Genomic DNA, 16,246 nt, shown 5'->3' on the forward strand with positions numbered 1-16,246 from the left:
CTGGGACATCATGGTCATGTTGTAATAGCAGCCACATGAATGCCTGGGCACCAAAATGCAAAGTTTATAGCTCCATGCAGAGAGAGGCTGTATGTTAATCCCCAGCTGGAGGTTATGGATAAGTACATTTCTTTTGCTGTAATTGAGCCACACGAAAAGACAAAGTTTTTTTCCAGCAATGCCGACACCTATCCCTGCATCACCTGTGCTATACAGCAGCAATTTATTGTACTTTGTTCAAAAAAGTGGAGAAATGCAGTGACAGGTGATGAGCATTTTCCAAATGCTCATTTATGTCTGAGTTTTGCCCCAGGGCAAGGCAAGGCCAAGCCCAGCAGGCAGGAGGACAGGATCCTCAGGAATGAGTGAGAAGCCTAGCACCAGCCAGCACCCCAGAGCAGGTGGGGAAGACTGAATGAAGGTGTTGCAGACAGTGCCCAGGTGCTGAGCACTCGGTTCCACAGGGAACCAGCAGCCCAAGTCTCCTCCCCAGGGAGGGCTGCAGTGAGAGTGGTGCAAGCACTGGTGTTCTGGCACTGAGGGTGCAGCAATGCACAGCCTCCTGCATCTCCTCTCAGCAACTCAGCCTCTCCTGTCACAGGGACATTCCTCCCAGAGGAGAACACTGCTGCCAGTAGAGGACTTGAGATGCTTTCCTGTGACCACATTCTGCGTTCATTCAAAGCAAATGGGACAGTTTCAGTTTTCTGAGTTCCAAGACACAGTATTGAACACTACCACCATGCTAATGAGAAAGAGGCTGAGAGGGGGAAATGGGAACAAAAGCCAGAGTAAAGAATTACAATTATTCCTTTCTTTGTTAATGTTAGTATTCAAAACAACTCAGAGAATTTACTGTGTATTTTTGTCACTTTTTAATGCATAAAATGCTTATTTGAGTAGCACTTCAGTATAACATCTTTTCCTTTTTGATGCTAATGGGGAAATACAATTATTACTTCAGTTTTCATATAATTTTAATTTGACATATTACTTTTGAAAAAAGTCTGTAAAACAGGATGCTGGCCTCTGACTGAGAAAAGAGCTAAGGAAAGATCCTGGAAAAGTCACATGTCACCTTGTCCTGACTGCATCATACTTTGTATGCATTTACTTTTTATTAGCAATCATTACTGCCAGCGCTCTGCCATTGCTACTGTAATATAAAGGGTGTAATTACAGAATAAGCAAAGTAACTACACATCAAGATTAAGCTATCTGTGGTCTACAGATCAACAGTATTGCTCACAACTGTTCATGTCAACATTCCTTATCAGCCATGCAAACTGTAGTACTCAAAATAAAGTGTGTTAATTATCCTCAGCAATAAAAATATAATAATCAGCTGCTATAAAATCCTGATAAAGACTATTTGCATTGCTTAGACATATTGAATGATGTTATAGATCCTGAAACACGGAACAAATCTGAATATGAACAATTTATGTGTTATAAATGACAACAAATGATGGCAAGAATGAAAGTTACAAAAAAATCAGGTGTAACACCTTTCTAGGTAAATTGTGCTCTGCCAATAAAATCTGTATTATCAAATGGCCACTTACTTTGGAAGGGGAGCCCTCAGTGATTTTCACCAGCTGCCAGAGAATAGAGTAGTGGGAACACTGCAGTGCCTGGACAACAATCTGTAACACAAGAGCACACAGAATCTCAGCACGCTGCTAACAGCAGGCACAGCAGGAAGCATATGGAAAATCTATCATGCATTTTGTGGTGAAAAGACAGGAGTGGCTCTTAGCTCTTTTTATTTTCAAAAGAATCATGTTTTTCCTTGATGGTTTGCTGCAATAAGAAATCAGCCTACTAGAGATGAAAAAATACTATGTGAATGCTGGGGAACACCAGAAAACTTTGCACTGAGGTGAGCAAGAGGGGATGCCACATTGTGACAGAAGTACAACCCGACACCTATATCTCTCAGGTCAAAGACCTGGAGAAGACCATGGTCATATCCATGGTGCCCAGAAAAGCATCCATGGTGTCTCTAGAACAGTTCAAATCCAGATTAGATGCTACAAGTGCCAAACTCCTCACGGTGGCCTGCAGGAAGAAATACTGAGCAGAGTTCAGATTTCAGGACCCTTCCCCTAAGATCTTATGGAGGCATTTGGAGAGCCACACACACTGTCAGACCCAGAAACTGAGAATGGCTGGCAGCTGCATGGACAGGTTTTGTCTGCCAGCAATCTCCCTCCACGTAGCACAACTCCAGCATGAAGCAGCAACTGCAGAGAGGACTGTGTAACAATGTCTCCTCTCAGGGTTCTCTCTACAAAATTCTTATTCAGAATTTCATGAGAATTTCTTTTTTCTAAATGAAGCTGAATTAGAATTAACAACTGGCTTCTAACTGAAACCAAATCAAAACTTAAAATGTGCTTAAATGTTGTTCAGGGTACCTGTTCTGGCATAGCTCCGTGTTCAATTCCAGTTCTCAGCAATCTGTAGCAGTTACTGAACAGATCCCATTTGGTGAGATCATGAGCACTGAAACGAGGAAATAAAGAGGGATTAATTGTGTTCCTCAGAACCCCCAGCCCTGAGAGCTTTGATGGCTTCTACAGCTAACCAAGCAGCTGCACAGCAGCTCACTCCATGCTAAAAGCGTAAGTCAGGCTTTCTGATAATCCAGGAAAAATGTTTTATTACACAGGATTTTTGTAGGGAGGAGATACTCTCTCTCCATACTATACACCTATAAAAGCTACATAAGTGCAGCTGCTGCTTCTGTCTCTAAGTTATCTTTCCTCTTTTGGAAACATTGACAGAACTCTAGAAAACCCTTTTCTGGCACTGCAGTAGAAACTACAGCCAAACTCAATAAATATGTATAGAATAAAAATGGCTTTAAGCAGAATACAGTTGTATATTTTTGTATATTTTTCTACTGTCTCATTACCACTAGATATTAAATATCCTGAATATCTGAAGTGAGATGATATGGTAACACATGGAAACGAGATAGAGATGGTGGCCACCATCCCACTCACTATTCCACATTTCAGTTGCACCAACTTGATTTCATCAGTGAGAGGAATGAAAATGGCATTAGGAACAAATACTCTACAGCCTTACAGAACCTCAACACTGCATGAAACAGCTTTTTAATAGAGAAATGAGAAATACAGAAGAAACTAAAAAACATCAGGTTGCCCGAAAGACAAAAATACTCTCTCAGCAAGTAAATTTAAAACATTTTTTCTGCAGTGGAAATAAACTGAGATAATTTGAAACAGTTTGTAATACATCTATAAAAGAGCAAGCCAGCTCAGAATAATTAGAAACTTGCTGATTGAAATACTCACCTGGAAGAGGGGATACTGAGACTGAATTGGGAGTCTCAATTGGATGCAGAAGCCTCTTGCATCTGACTCATCCCAGCACCTGGATCACCCAGCCAAGCTCACTCCTCCCACCACTGTGCCTGCCCTGGGTTAAATCATTAACTGCCCTGCTCAGCCAGAAGGAATACTCTCTAGTTCCAAAAGGGACAGAGGCTGAACTCAGGACTGGGAATACCCAGCTCCTGCTGGGTAAGCCCTGCCATGAAACACCTCCCGTGCTGGAGTGTGTTAGCCCTGGAAAATGTCACTGGCAAGAGCTTCACAGAAAACACAACCATCAGAATGCATTGTGCACTCCAGGGCTGTGCCATTAAAGCCAAGGTGCACCTTAACTCCACTTCAAATCCATGAATAGAAGAATAGAAATACTTAAATAAAATGTTGGAACTAAAAATGTACAAAGTAAAAATATTTCACGGACTTAGATGGTCTTTGAGGTACTAAAATAAAATGTTTGCTAGATAAATTAGAGGCTGCCAGAGAGCTGCCTCTGACTGGTGATATTAAGCCCAGAGATGCTGCTTCCATAAATCACAGGGTTGCCAGCAAGGCAGAATGGTACTTCCTTAATTACAGTGCTGTAATTAAAGCAGTAAAGTCTCCTCAGTGTGCAGAGGCAGATACTCACACAGATTATCCTACAGAGAATATGAAAGGAAAAACTGCCTCATTCTTGCCTTTCAGTTCAGAAATTCCTCGTCAGGCAGCTGCCACAGGGGCCATGTCCTCACAGCTGGGGACACTCAGCTGCCTGCCCTCAGCCTGGCCTTACAGCTGAGCTCAGGAAGGGATCTTCAGCTTCCAGAGTTGAAAAATTCTAACTATGTACAAGTTATACATGCCTATTCAGTTGAAACTTTCTTAAAGCAGAGCCTCCACTTTGCAGTTAGGCATATTCTCGTGCCTCTTTATCGCTTTTGAGCTACTTAACCATCAAAACCATAGTTATAAAGGCATCTTGGACACTGCACAATTCTCCACAGAGGTTCAGATTGACAGAGAGGTTCCCAGGAAGAAAATTCACACTACACAGGATTTTCCCTTAGTTCCTTTCATGTCAGACTCTTCATGGATCACAGAAAATAAGTCCTAGTATTTCATCCAGGGTTTCTTTTAATTCTTATGGACAGCCTTGTCTGCTGGGGCACATTTGAATGGCAACAGAAAGTACAGATTGCAGAACCATTTCAGACAGTGATCCAATGCAGGACTTAGGATAAGTGAAATCTAAGCACAGTTAGAGAAATGAAATCACAAAGTTGTAAGAAAAAACAAGTTGTATAAAAGAACTGGCAGAAGGAAGGTCCTTTCTCACACTGTGGGTAAGGAAGCAATGATTTGTGTCTCTCTGCCACCTGCACGTGAAGCTTTCTCTCTTGTGGACCAGAAGCTGCTTCCTGCAGCTAGAGGGAAGTTCAGGCCCTTTGTGCTGTGCTCCAGAATTCACAGTTCCAGTGAAGTTTTCCAGGTTGCTCTGCACTTGCTGAGGATGCAAACAGGTCTGAGAGCAGCAGGAACCTGAAAAGCTGGTTCATGCCTGGTGAGGGAGATTCTGTGCAATCTACACAGGGAAATTTGGCCAACAAGGAAGAAAATGCATATTCCAGGCTCTCACCATAAACTATTAATTATTATTGTTGCTACTACTAATTAATTCTATAATTTTGAGAAGAAATGGCTCCAAGGCATTGAGAAACAGCTTCCAGCAGGCTCTCCTAAGCTGGGGCCCAAAGCACAGGTTTGTGGCAGAGAAGTGTCCCTTGTGCCCTGACTGTGCCATGCAGGGGAACAGGACCTGTAGTAACTTACTCATGGGTGTAAGAGCACTGGGTGCAGGGAAGGGGTGCCACTTGCAAATCTCACCTGCAAAGATCATGACACAAACTGAGCAAGGACCCAGATCAACCCAAACAGTTCTACTGGTAAACACCGCCAGTCACTCCTCCATCTCCACTTCAGATTTCAGGCCATGTGTTTTCTCATTTGCCCACACCTGACCCTGCTGATACTCGCTGAAAGGATAAAATTAACATCACAAATTTGTGAGAGAAGACACCACCTACTTGTGAAAAGATGTCAACCTCTTCAGTGTGGAGAGCACATTGTATATGTCATCATCATCAGCTTCTTCTCCCTGCAAAGGAATGGCAATCCATGAGGAAAGCCCAGCAATTCAGCCCAAGACATTACTGCACAGGCAGGAGCAGCTTCTTAGGGGCTTACACTGATATGAAAACTGTCTCCAAATTTTCCAGTGACTTTTATGTAGATTCCATAATATTTAGGTAATCACTGCACAGCACTAAAAAATAAGCATGATCGTTTCACAATATTCATCATTATCACTGTGTTAATATCCAAACCCATATCCTCTAGCCATGGAAATCATTCCCAAGATCAAAATCTGAGTTCTATCTTATTTTACAAAAAGGACTGAATCACCAGCTATAGTCACCAGCTGATGAACAAGCTACAACACAATTTTAGAATTTTCTGCAAACTAAATAGTAAATTCCCTTAGTGAATCAAGTCTAAATAAGGTATTTACAACCCTAATTTTTCCAGCATTTTTCTAAAGTAAGAAATCCACTTGCAACAATTCTCCTTCTCCATTTCATTTTGATAATTTCTTTTCCATCTAAAAACCTAACAATTACAACATCTTCCTGCCTTCAGATTCAATTGTCAATCAATATTTCTCTCACTATCAGCCCAGTGAGAAATCACAGAGCAGAGGGATACTTGCTTGGGCATCAGTATGCAAATTTTAAAATTTAAAACATCCTTAAAATGATGAAATAGACTTATTAAAATAAATATCACTTTTAAAGGAGTATCAAAAGGCCGTAATTTTAAATCCTCACTACTGCTGTTCTCTTTTCTTGTCTTCTCCTACTTTTGTCTTGGTTCTGTCTCCAGATCTGTGTCCCATGTCTGCCCTAGGCACTTGATTTTCCTCAGAGATCTAAGTCTCTTAATTTCCTGCTTTCACACACAGAATTTCTCTGAAAGCCTCAGCCCTGCTCTCTTGGAGTGAACACAGAGGCATCACTGGCCTCTCTGTGCTCCCTGTGGTGTAAAGGAAGGAACCCACAGAGGAGCCCGGTGTCCCTGGCCCACAGCCCCTCAGGAGCCCAGTCCTTGCTCTGCCAGCAGCCCCAGGGTATCCTTGAGGGCTTTCTGCACTGGAGCACAAAGGGAAGCCATCGGCAAAGAGAGGTGAAAGGAAAAATAGTGGGATAAGCAGGTACTGGCTACCTGACTCAACAGCAGTCATAGAGCAGTTCTAAAGAACAAAAAAAAATTAAGGAAAATTGCAGAAAGAATATTTTTCCCTCCTAGTCCACTGCTTCTGAGAAGATCTTGGGAAGGCATTTATAAATCCCAGCACCTCAGTGGTCTCCTCTGACTCTCCTTGGGTAAGAGGGTAAGGTGCCCTTGCTGGGCATCCATCATGTGTGCACAGCTCAGGATGATCTGAAGCTGGACTCTTGTGTGGCAGTCTAGCCTTGGCCCTTTCTGCTGCACAAGTCAGGTTCTGGTGCTGTTGGCCAGAGGTGAGGAACTCCAAAAACCCAGGCTAAGGCATAATGTGGCATTAGCTGGAAGGATTCCCTTGGCTCATACAGGTAAACAGAAATGGAGCACAAATTCTGGAACTGTTTTTCCAGGTTCTGATCAGAAACTTATGAGAAAGGACACCAAAAATGGCAGACAGGTAGACAGCAAGCTCCATGTATTTCACAAAAGAATGCACAGTCGTGCCTCATCTCCTCTGTGTTGTGGAAGGTTTCTTGCATGTGCTGCCGTTTCACTCATGCACATTTCTGCAGCTATACAAACATTTTATTTACTCTGCAATGTGACAAGGCATATATACAGTGTGCCTGTATGTGGCATGTTACATAAAAATAGGAAAAAAAGCATATTTCCCTTAATATGCCATTTTAAATCAGGGACTTAACTTAACTTTCTCTAAATGTACATCAAAAATTAAATGTATCTGCCACAGTGCAGTGCATGACTACATGCAAAGAAAAAGGTTAGTGCAGCTCTCATGTTATGTTTAAAAGGCATGAAAATTACAACAAATTTAGTAGTACTACACAAAGTTAAATTGCTGAAAAGAAGGAAAAAATTTGGTTTCTATTCTTATTTAATGTATTATGAAATATCTGCTGCACTACATCTTCAGATGGATAATGTCATGGCTTGCTAAGAATATTTTTCTGTAGCCTATCCTAGCATATTTTAGGAAGTTAACTTTAACGATTTTAAGAAAACAAACCTCCTGCAGTAGATCCTCGACAGAATGGTTAAATCGATCCACAAATTCATCAATAAGTTGGCTGTGGGCTATGTCAACTCTGTTCTGGATGGTGTATTCCTCACTGCAGAGGATGCTGTAGGTTTTGCTGCAGGCTTCCAGGACATCTGATTCCACATGCTTTTCCACAACAAATTTAATCTGCTTCAGTAAGGCATCCAGATGCTGCAGAGCAGAAAAGAACTTCAGCTTTTCCTTCAATGAGACAATGACACTGAGCAAAGCCACTGCCAGAACACCCGACCAAGGCTGCATTGCTCATGTGCCAAACAAAGGCCCAGCACGGGGGCTGAACAGTCACACCTGAGAGCAACCACACTTCCTGCCCAAGGCACAATACCTTTTCCATTCTGCCTGTGCTGTAGATTTCCAGGTCAAAGTACTGAGGGATTTGCAGGAGGTTTGCAACCTTCTCAGCATCAGCGGAATACTGGAACATCATGGCAACAAAACAAACAAAAGGGAAGTAAAAATAAACTCCTGCACTACAGAATGAGAGTTTAAAGACAGTTGTAAATCCCAGTGAAAAATTCATTTTGTTGAAAACTGTACCTTTGATAGCAGCATGGGAAGTGCAATAATGAAATGCTCAGTCAATTTATTTCTGTCATCTATCTGAGTTTTTCTTTCTTTTGCTGTCAAGACCTGTAAGTGATCAAACATAACTACAGTAAATACATTTTCTGCATATAGCATTCATCAACTTTTCTAAACATTATATTACAAACAAAAACCCATGCAAGTGTATTTTTAATAAATCAAAACAGGAGGAAATAAAAAACTCAAAACACATTTGGGCTGAAGATTGATTAAGTGGGAGGATTGTGTGTCCTAAGAAGATGTGACTGAAAAGAAAAATACCGTATCACCCAGCCTGACATTGTCTCCACACATCAATATCTTTTTAGGATTGAAATTCAAATATAACCCAAGTGAGTGGAAGTTTTGTTATTGCTTCCAACTGTACTCAACTCTGGCTTTCACACATTAAACCAAGCATTAATATAAGACTTCAGGGCAAACTGAAGTATAATTAAGAAAACCAAAACCAAACCACACCGTAACAACGATTTTCATTAGCAGATTCATGGCCTCTTCTCTAAACTGGAATGGAATTCTCAGTGAGAACATACATCCAAGTTCACAGCAAGGTACTGAAGCAGTAATGCTGTCAGAATAAAACCCCCTTAAACAGTGACTAGAGAGACAATAATCAAACCAGCATGTTTCATCAAAGCCTAGATCTGGCTTCCTGGCTTCAGGAGAGAAAAGAATACTTTTGAAAACTAATAATGATAATAAAATACTCAAGTTAATTAATGATTCACATATACCAATCATCCAGACTGCACAGTAAGGGTTGCAAGCTAAAGTCAGAGGAGAAACTATTTCACAGGAAGGTGACTGCTTAATTAGAAATCTGTTCCCATTTCAACTCAAAGAAGAAGTTAGTGGGATCATGAGAGAGGACAGATCTCTGGTGACCAGGCAGAGATCCCTGCAGTTACCATCCCACAACTCATGGTCTAACTGAAAACAAGCAAAAGCTAAGCATCACCCCTACATGGCTCTGCAAGGGAGGAGAAGCAGCTGGACACAAGGCATTGCTTGGATGCCAGGCACTGTGCCAGCAGGAACCCAAAACAGCTGTGGAAGTGGAGGGGAATGGATCAGTGACCAGGACAAGACAGCACCTGCACAGTGCATGGGTGCAGGGATTGCCCCAGTGCAGCCTCAGCCCCTGCACACCCACGAGAGTAGCACCAGCCAGGCTCAGGGCAGTGCAAACCCAGGTCAGAATCCCAGCCCTGACAGTCCAGTCATGTTCTGGGGACCAAATACTGCTGTTCCCTGGCACTGGGAATTGATGAAGATGGATACCTAAAACCACAGACATATTCAGACTAGTCCCAGTCCCACCCCTCCTGCTCAAAGCAGAGCCAGCTCAGGGGTCACACTGGGAGGATCAGTGCTTTGTCCATCCAGGTCTCAAAAACAACCAAGCAAGGAAAAGACACCAACTCCCATTACATGTTCCAGTGCTTAAACATCCTCATGATGAAGATCCTATTGACTTCTCAACAAATTTTATGTTCGCATTAGCAACACATTTGTTTTTATGGAGGACAGTCAGAAGTAGTCTACTCTGCTCCCACACTTCCCATGCTAATCTATTTTTAACATCAGGGGCTGATGATGTGGGTACATTACAAATATAAGGCAGGGGTTATAATAAAAAGACAATCCAAAAATATAATAAAAAATACTTTTATGCTGAAAATTGATATCACTTACCTTGGCAATGCAAACCCCAAAATCAAACAAAGAGAAAACCAAACATGTCCAGACACAGAATTTCTAACATTTTTCTTAGAAGTGTTCTGATGAAACAGCAAACACCAATTGAAAACTCCCCCGGAGGAGTGTCCCAGTGTGGTGTTGCAAGTGTCCTCCATGCTCTGGGAGAGCTGCAGCCCCACTCACCCTCTTGCCGGTGCCCCTGCCCACGGGGGGATGTGCCTCGGCAGCCTGTCTGATGGTGCACACCATGAGCTCGATCAGAGCGCTCTCCTGCCGGTCTGACATCGCTGCGGGGACAACAGGGCATCACTGGGGGCAAGACAGCACAACCGGTGGGACAGCAGGGGAGCACACAGCACCAGGGGAACACACAGCACCACAGAACACCACACACAAGGGACTTTGTCACATTTAGAGAGGCGAGAGGCTTTTCTGCCTCCTCTTTGATTGGCCATTCACATCATCTCAAAATGGACAGGGCAGAAGTGAAAGAAGCCCAGAGAAATGTAGGCTGAAGAAAAGGATCAGTGAAGGGGAACATAAGGAAGATCTACAAAATAAGGGACAGTCATAGAGGACAAAGAGTGACAGACAACATAAAGTCACTGTCACATCCTTGTAAATTTTCTGCTCTTTGGCAAATGCTCCTGCTCACATTTGGAGGATCAAATCCCACTAGGCTAAGCAGAAACAAGGAAGCAAAGTGCCTAATCTCCAAAGGAAATGACCCTGTAAATATCCTCACTGTAGCAGGTGCATATCAAAAGGCCAGCTTTTGAAGCACTGCATGATGAGCACACCTTGCCAGGAACATGGATTTCTCAAACACCTAAGCCCTGTGAAGGTCTCTGAAGCAAGAGAATCCTGAGGAACTATAAAGGATCTTGGATGATACTCATTAACCCTAGGGACACTTTGCCCCCTGCCTCCCTGGCTATTCTGTGCACCCAGGTCTATTATTAGCAAAAGGAAATCTGCAACTAATGGTGAAAGAATCCCCTCTCTTCTCTTGAGAATTCATTGTGTTCACCTTGCCTGGAAAAGCCCCATATTTAACTAGCATCACCTGAAGTGCTTGTTTATTCAAAATGGTATTAGCTGTTTAATTTATTGAAATAGTTCTTTAAACATTCAGACAAAATCAAGTCTTAGCCTTTAATATTAGGGAACCACAGCGCAGCAGACTTGACAAAAAAAGTTCCAGAGTACAAATAAAAGAAAAAATAGAGTACAGATTGCTGCTTTTGAAAGAAAGGTGCATTAAAAATTGATTAACCAAAAATCTTCAAATATGCTTTCCAAACAAACCACAACATAAAAAGATGTTTCACAATGGGTGGCAGAAGTATTTAAGGAATAATTAACAATACTGTGCAGTATCAAGGAAGCACAGGGTTAAGCCAATACCTTCTTCTCCTTGGACTGGCTCCTCCAAGAGCAATTCTGTCATACATTCCCAGTCTTTCAGCAGTTCTTGAGAGCTCTCCCACAAGCTGTCCACTAAATAGGCTGCATGCTCATGCAACTAGAAAATCCAAAGCAACCATCAGTACAGCTCTTGGTGTAAGCACCAGTTCTTCAACTTTCACAATCATGTGGCCACAGAGTGTCCTGGGCACATATCTTATGTTAGTTGGAAAAAACATCCAGTTTGTAACTAATTCAGAAAGGTTTTCTCCCAACTAAATCACAGTGTAATAGGGTTATGTTTTAATAGAAATGAAATAAAACCAAACCGAGCTTCTTTTGCACATAGCTGCTTTTGTTTGTGAAAAATCTTTCCCAGAGTTTAGACCCAGAAGCTGTAAACTTGTCTTCCCTTACTTTCTCAACTGCATTACAAAAAGGAGAGATGGTGAGGCATGAGAGTTGTAATGTATTTGCTTTGAACAAGCAATTGTTTTTCTTACATGCTGCTATGTGCTCAGAAAAAAGGAGCAAAACCCCGGGTGATTTCAGGGGGTAGAGACTTAACACTAACTTCAACAGCAAAAAAAAGTTTTATGTGAATTAAAACAACTGTTGTAAAGTGAGAAAAATAATTCCTAGGCTTCTGCTGTTTTCTAAACTGATCTTCAAGCACTACCAACAAGTAAGAAGCACAACATGCAGTTTGTGATTTCCAGGGACTGATTGCTTAGCTGGAAAATATCTCCAAGTGCAGAGAAGAAGGTGTCAGTACATTTCTCTCCTCTGCTCCCGACAGCTTTGGGCAAAATGTCACAGAGTTACTGCTCCTGGGCAAGGTTCACTCCCTTGAATGCACCCCCAGGCTGCAGTGTTAACTGGTCCCAATTCTGTAAGTCTTTACTAAAATTGGAGTCAGGATGTTCTATTTGGCTCCTAACAACTCTCTCAAAAACAGCAACAGCAAAAACTGGCCCTGAGAGAGAAGTGACCCTCAGGGAGCAGCATGGGAGGCACTTTGCTGATCTTGGCTTTGGGAGTGGAGCAGTTTCTTTTCTTCTCAGAAGGACAGACAAGGTCAGAGCTCTGTAACTCCAATCACACACACTCACACCTAAGGTCTCTGCACTGTAAAACACAATGAACTTTACAACCTAAGTTTTAAAGAAGTTGGAACTAAAAATCCATTCAGGTGGCAGACGGAAGGCTCACACAGGTAGTGACATTTCATCCAGATTAATCTGTAGGTTTATGAGGTGTTTCTAAAAAGCAAGAACACAGTACCAAAATTTTGTCCCTCCTTCTCAGCAACTCTATCTTTTCATTCTCACAGTCAAGTCTCTTGTTCAAGGCTTCATAACAATTAAAATAACCAATTGTAATATATTTACTTTTGCTTTTTACCCAAAATGTACTACCCTCCCTCCTCTAGAGAAACAGTTATGTCATTCCTTTCTTTCAGTCTCCTTATTATGAAATCAAATGCATAATTTTGAACCTTCCCTCTCTATCTTAAGAACGTCCTGTACCTGACAGTATCTTCTCAAATTTTCCTCTCTCCACTGCCATTCCCCATCTCTATTATTATTACTACATGTGCCATACAATTTCCCATAGATACTCTCTATAAGTCATGGGCACAATCCCACCCTGGATGTGTTCATCAAACATTTCATGTCACCACATCTTGTATTCCTCATCCTCCAGTGTTTCCAAGATGCAACTGCATAAAGCCCTGAAAGACCTCATGTCATCTCATGTCACAGCTGACTCTGCTCTGAGCTAAGGACCCTCAGGTCCTTCTCACTCTGAGTTCACCTATGATTCTAATCAGAATTGGAGATATGCAATTTTTGTTCCATCCTGATCCAAATTATTTTACTCCACAAAGAAGAACTCCAGAGGTATTCTCCTTGCATGGTTATGTAAGCTAAGAACCATTTATATTTGTGTAGAACAATGCACCCTGGCAGCCACCACAGCACCAGCAATGCAGTGTGAGTAGAGTGGGGACATGCACAAGTTGAATTAACCATGAAGATTATCAGATCAATTTCCTTGACAAGGAAATGGAGGGGCAGGGAGAAAGGCTCATGGTATTTCAGAAAACATTAAAAAAAAAAAAAAAAAAAGACAGTTTATTACTGTACGTTGATAAATCACTAGTTAAGTTCAGGTTTTATTAAACATTTAAAGGTTAAAAATTACTTTTTTACCTCACTTTCAAGAAAGAAAAGAACCAACATTCTAATAAGGTTTCCATTTGGGCTATTTCGCCCCCTCCTCTTTGCTAGAGCCTCTTCAGCTTGAGGATCATGTCTGCTGAACAGCCTGAAAATAAGCAGAAGGAGCTCATGGCTATCACAACAATTCTCATTTCTGCAATAATACGATGAGCATTCATTCTTGATATAGTAAATTTGTTCATAAAACAGTGCAAGTATCTCAAGCTATTTCTTTCAAGGGGAAGAGGGCACAACCTCTGCCTGTCTGAAGAGATGAATTTATCTTCAGTCCTCAAGTTTACAAGGCTGGAAGAATTTCACACAGGAAAAAGTTCTCCAAAATCCACTTATATTGAAGGTTTTGCAGAGTTTTAAGTATTTGCATCACTTGTAAGACAGTTTTGCATTTATCACTTATCCAGTCTTACAATGGAGGCAGCATCTCCTGCACCAGTGTAAGAGCTAAGGTTGTATCACTCTGGCTGGAACACGGTACAAACAAACCTGATATCCATCAAATAGCCAACCTCAGGTACCAGGAGCAGCAGCAAAGATAAAACCAGCTCCTCCTCATTATTTGGGATTTTACAGGTAAGTGACACACTCTGCACTTTCCGGATGCATGGCCCATCCCAAACTCCTCTTAATGCCCAAATTTTCCAAGAGACCTCAGATGTGCCAGCATTACTGTTACAGCAATAACTGTTTTGAGAAGTTTGAAAGCTGTTCCTGGTTTTTACAGTGAAATCACAAAGCAGATTAACACATGAAACACAGAATTCTGATTTCACTGCTGTAATTCACTAAAGAGAAGGACAAGTTACACACAAATGTTGTATTTTAGTTAAAAACATTACCTCATCCCTCTGCTTGTCTTAACAGATAAGCAATAAGCAGGTGCTGAGATACCTTACAGCCTGCACCTCAGGGTCGAGGAAGTGATCCTCTGTATTTGCTGATCCTTTATATCCTCTGTACTATTTGCTTTCCTTTGCAAAGCACAGAGAGCATGTCTGATGATTATCACAGAGAAAGTGATAGTGAAATGTATTAAACTAAGTGAGATAAATCACACCTCAAGTGCCTGAAATAGATTCTAACTTATTTAACTGGAGATTTTCTTTGTAGAAACCAAGACAACATTAGTTAAGAATGGGACAAATCTTGTCTCCATGCTGTTAGCCTTGAGGCACATTTACAGAACACAGCTTAATACCTTGTAAAAGAAGTCAGAATGAAGTTCTGTCTTTATCCCAGGTGCACTAAAGTGCAGATATGTCCTTATTTACCTTGGAGGCATTTTTCAAAAGTATTTTGTCACATGTTGATTAATAAAGGAATTTTAGTGTATATTTTTAATGAGAAACTAACCCTTTCCAACAACTAGTACAATGTCGTGTTGGTAATGGAGATCTGCATATATATACTCCTTGAAACGGATAGTGCTTGATCACACAGCTGGAATTCCAAAAATCCACCAATGAAAGTTTACAATTACAATGTATTATTATAAATCCCTAATAAACCATAGAAAATTAGAGCACTGGCAAAGAAAAACAGACGTTTTTGTGTATTTTTTCCTACCTGTATCTTGGCATGAAAAAATTAGATAACTTGGGTTCTAATATAAATCTTCTATACGTGTAACAAAAAACTCTAATATCACAAACCATGAGGGGAAAAAATCAAATTCCTGCTGAAAGATTTTTAACTGCAGATAATAAAAAGAAGAGGTTAACTCCTATGATGTGGCAATGCCCTGGTCACAGTTACTGGTGTGATTCACATCCATGGAAAAACTGGCTCATATCCTTTGGCACAGCGAGGACATGAGAGATGTAACCATGATGCAGTGTATTTTCAGGGGAAACCAACTTTAAAAGTTTGTGCAGCCTTTGTACATTTAACCCTTGAGGAATTAGGAAGTGTTACCTGAATTGCAGAGCAAGAAAAATGTATATTCAGTTTCTTCAAGTACTCAGATCTTGTTTAAACAAGAGAATAAAATCTCTAGTTTAAATTAAATACCTGATTTGCTGAATTGGGATATTTTACTCCACTGCTTCTTTGCTTTTTGATGTTACCTCTCTAGGAAGCATTCACAAATCTGTTCTTATTCCAGGGCAAGTGATGACTTACTTTTTGTGGAGGAATTCCCCAGCTGCTACTGCCACAGGGCGGTGTGCTGAGTACACCAGGTGATAAACATTCTCACAGTCTTCATTGGACAGAGCCTCCTCGCTCCCACTGAAAGAGTCACAGTAATACCTGAACTGCAGCAGAGTAGTTGTTCACTTCCATCCCCTCACCCCCCACAGCTCACTTGGGACAACTACAAGGTTTGTTCATTTCCCACAAAATTCTACACGACTGAACAAGGACTTCAAGGATCTTTGGTTCAACTTCAAAATACAGAGGTATTTAAAGGGCCTGTAAGACTGGAAGTTTCTCTGATTTCCTTCTCCCAGTTGTACCAATAATATTATGAAAATATCAGAATCACTGCATACAACCCCTCCCCTGCTTATTCCTTAGACCACCACACAAACTTCAATGCACATATTGCAAGATGCCACTCACTCATCAAACATCATAAACTAAAATCCAGGAATCACAGAATC

At 41.3% G+C, this 16,246-nt stretch overlaps 1 protein-coding gene across 1 annotated transcript in view; it reads right to left on the bottom strand.

Moving 5' to 3' along the window:
• STAG1 (STAG1 cohesin complex component) overlaps positions 1–16,246 on the bottom strand; it is a 158,089-nt gene that overhangs the window by 25,597 nt on the left and 116,246 nt on the right. The window contains exons 13-22 of the mRNA XM_056499180.1: positions 15,765–15,872; positions 13,617–13,731; positions 11,401–11,518; positions 10,177–10,280; positions 8,245–8,337; positions 8,033–8,122; positions 7,654–7,857; positions 5,429–5,499; positions 2,421–2,508; positions 1,566–1,646 (exon numbers count right to left, since the gene is read on the bottom strand). Coding sequence (XP_056355155.1) covers positions 1,566–1,646; positions 2,421–2,508; positions 5,429–5,499; positions 7,654–7,857; positions 8,033–8,122; positions 8,245–8,337; positions 10,177–10,280; positions 11,401–11,518; positions 13,617–13,731; positions 15,765–15,872 — 1,072 coding nt within the window. The remainder of the gene's footprint in view (positions 1–1,565; positions 1,647–2,420; positions 2,509–5,428; positions 5,500–7,653; positions 7,858–8,032; positions 8,123–8,244; positions 8,338–10,176; positions 10,281–11,400; positions 11,519–13,616; positions 13,732–15,764; positions 15,873–16,246) is intronic.

Source organism: Oenanthe melanoleuca, chromosome 9, assembly GCF_029582105.1.
Source record: "Oenanthe melanoleuca isolate GR-GAL-2019-014 chromosome 9, OMel1.0, whole genome shotgun sequence".
Classification (NCBI taxonomy): domain Eukaryota; kingdom Metazoa; phylum Chordata; class Aves; order Passeriformes; family Muscicapidae; genus Oenanthe; species Oenanthe melanoleuca.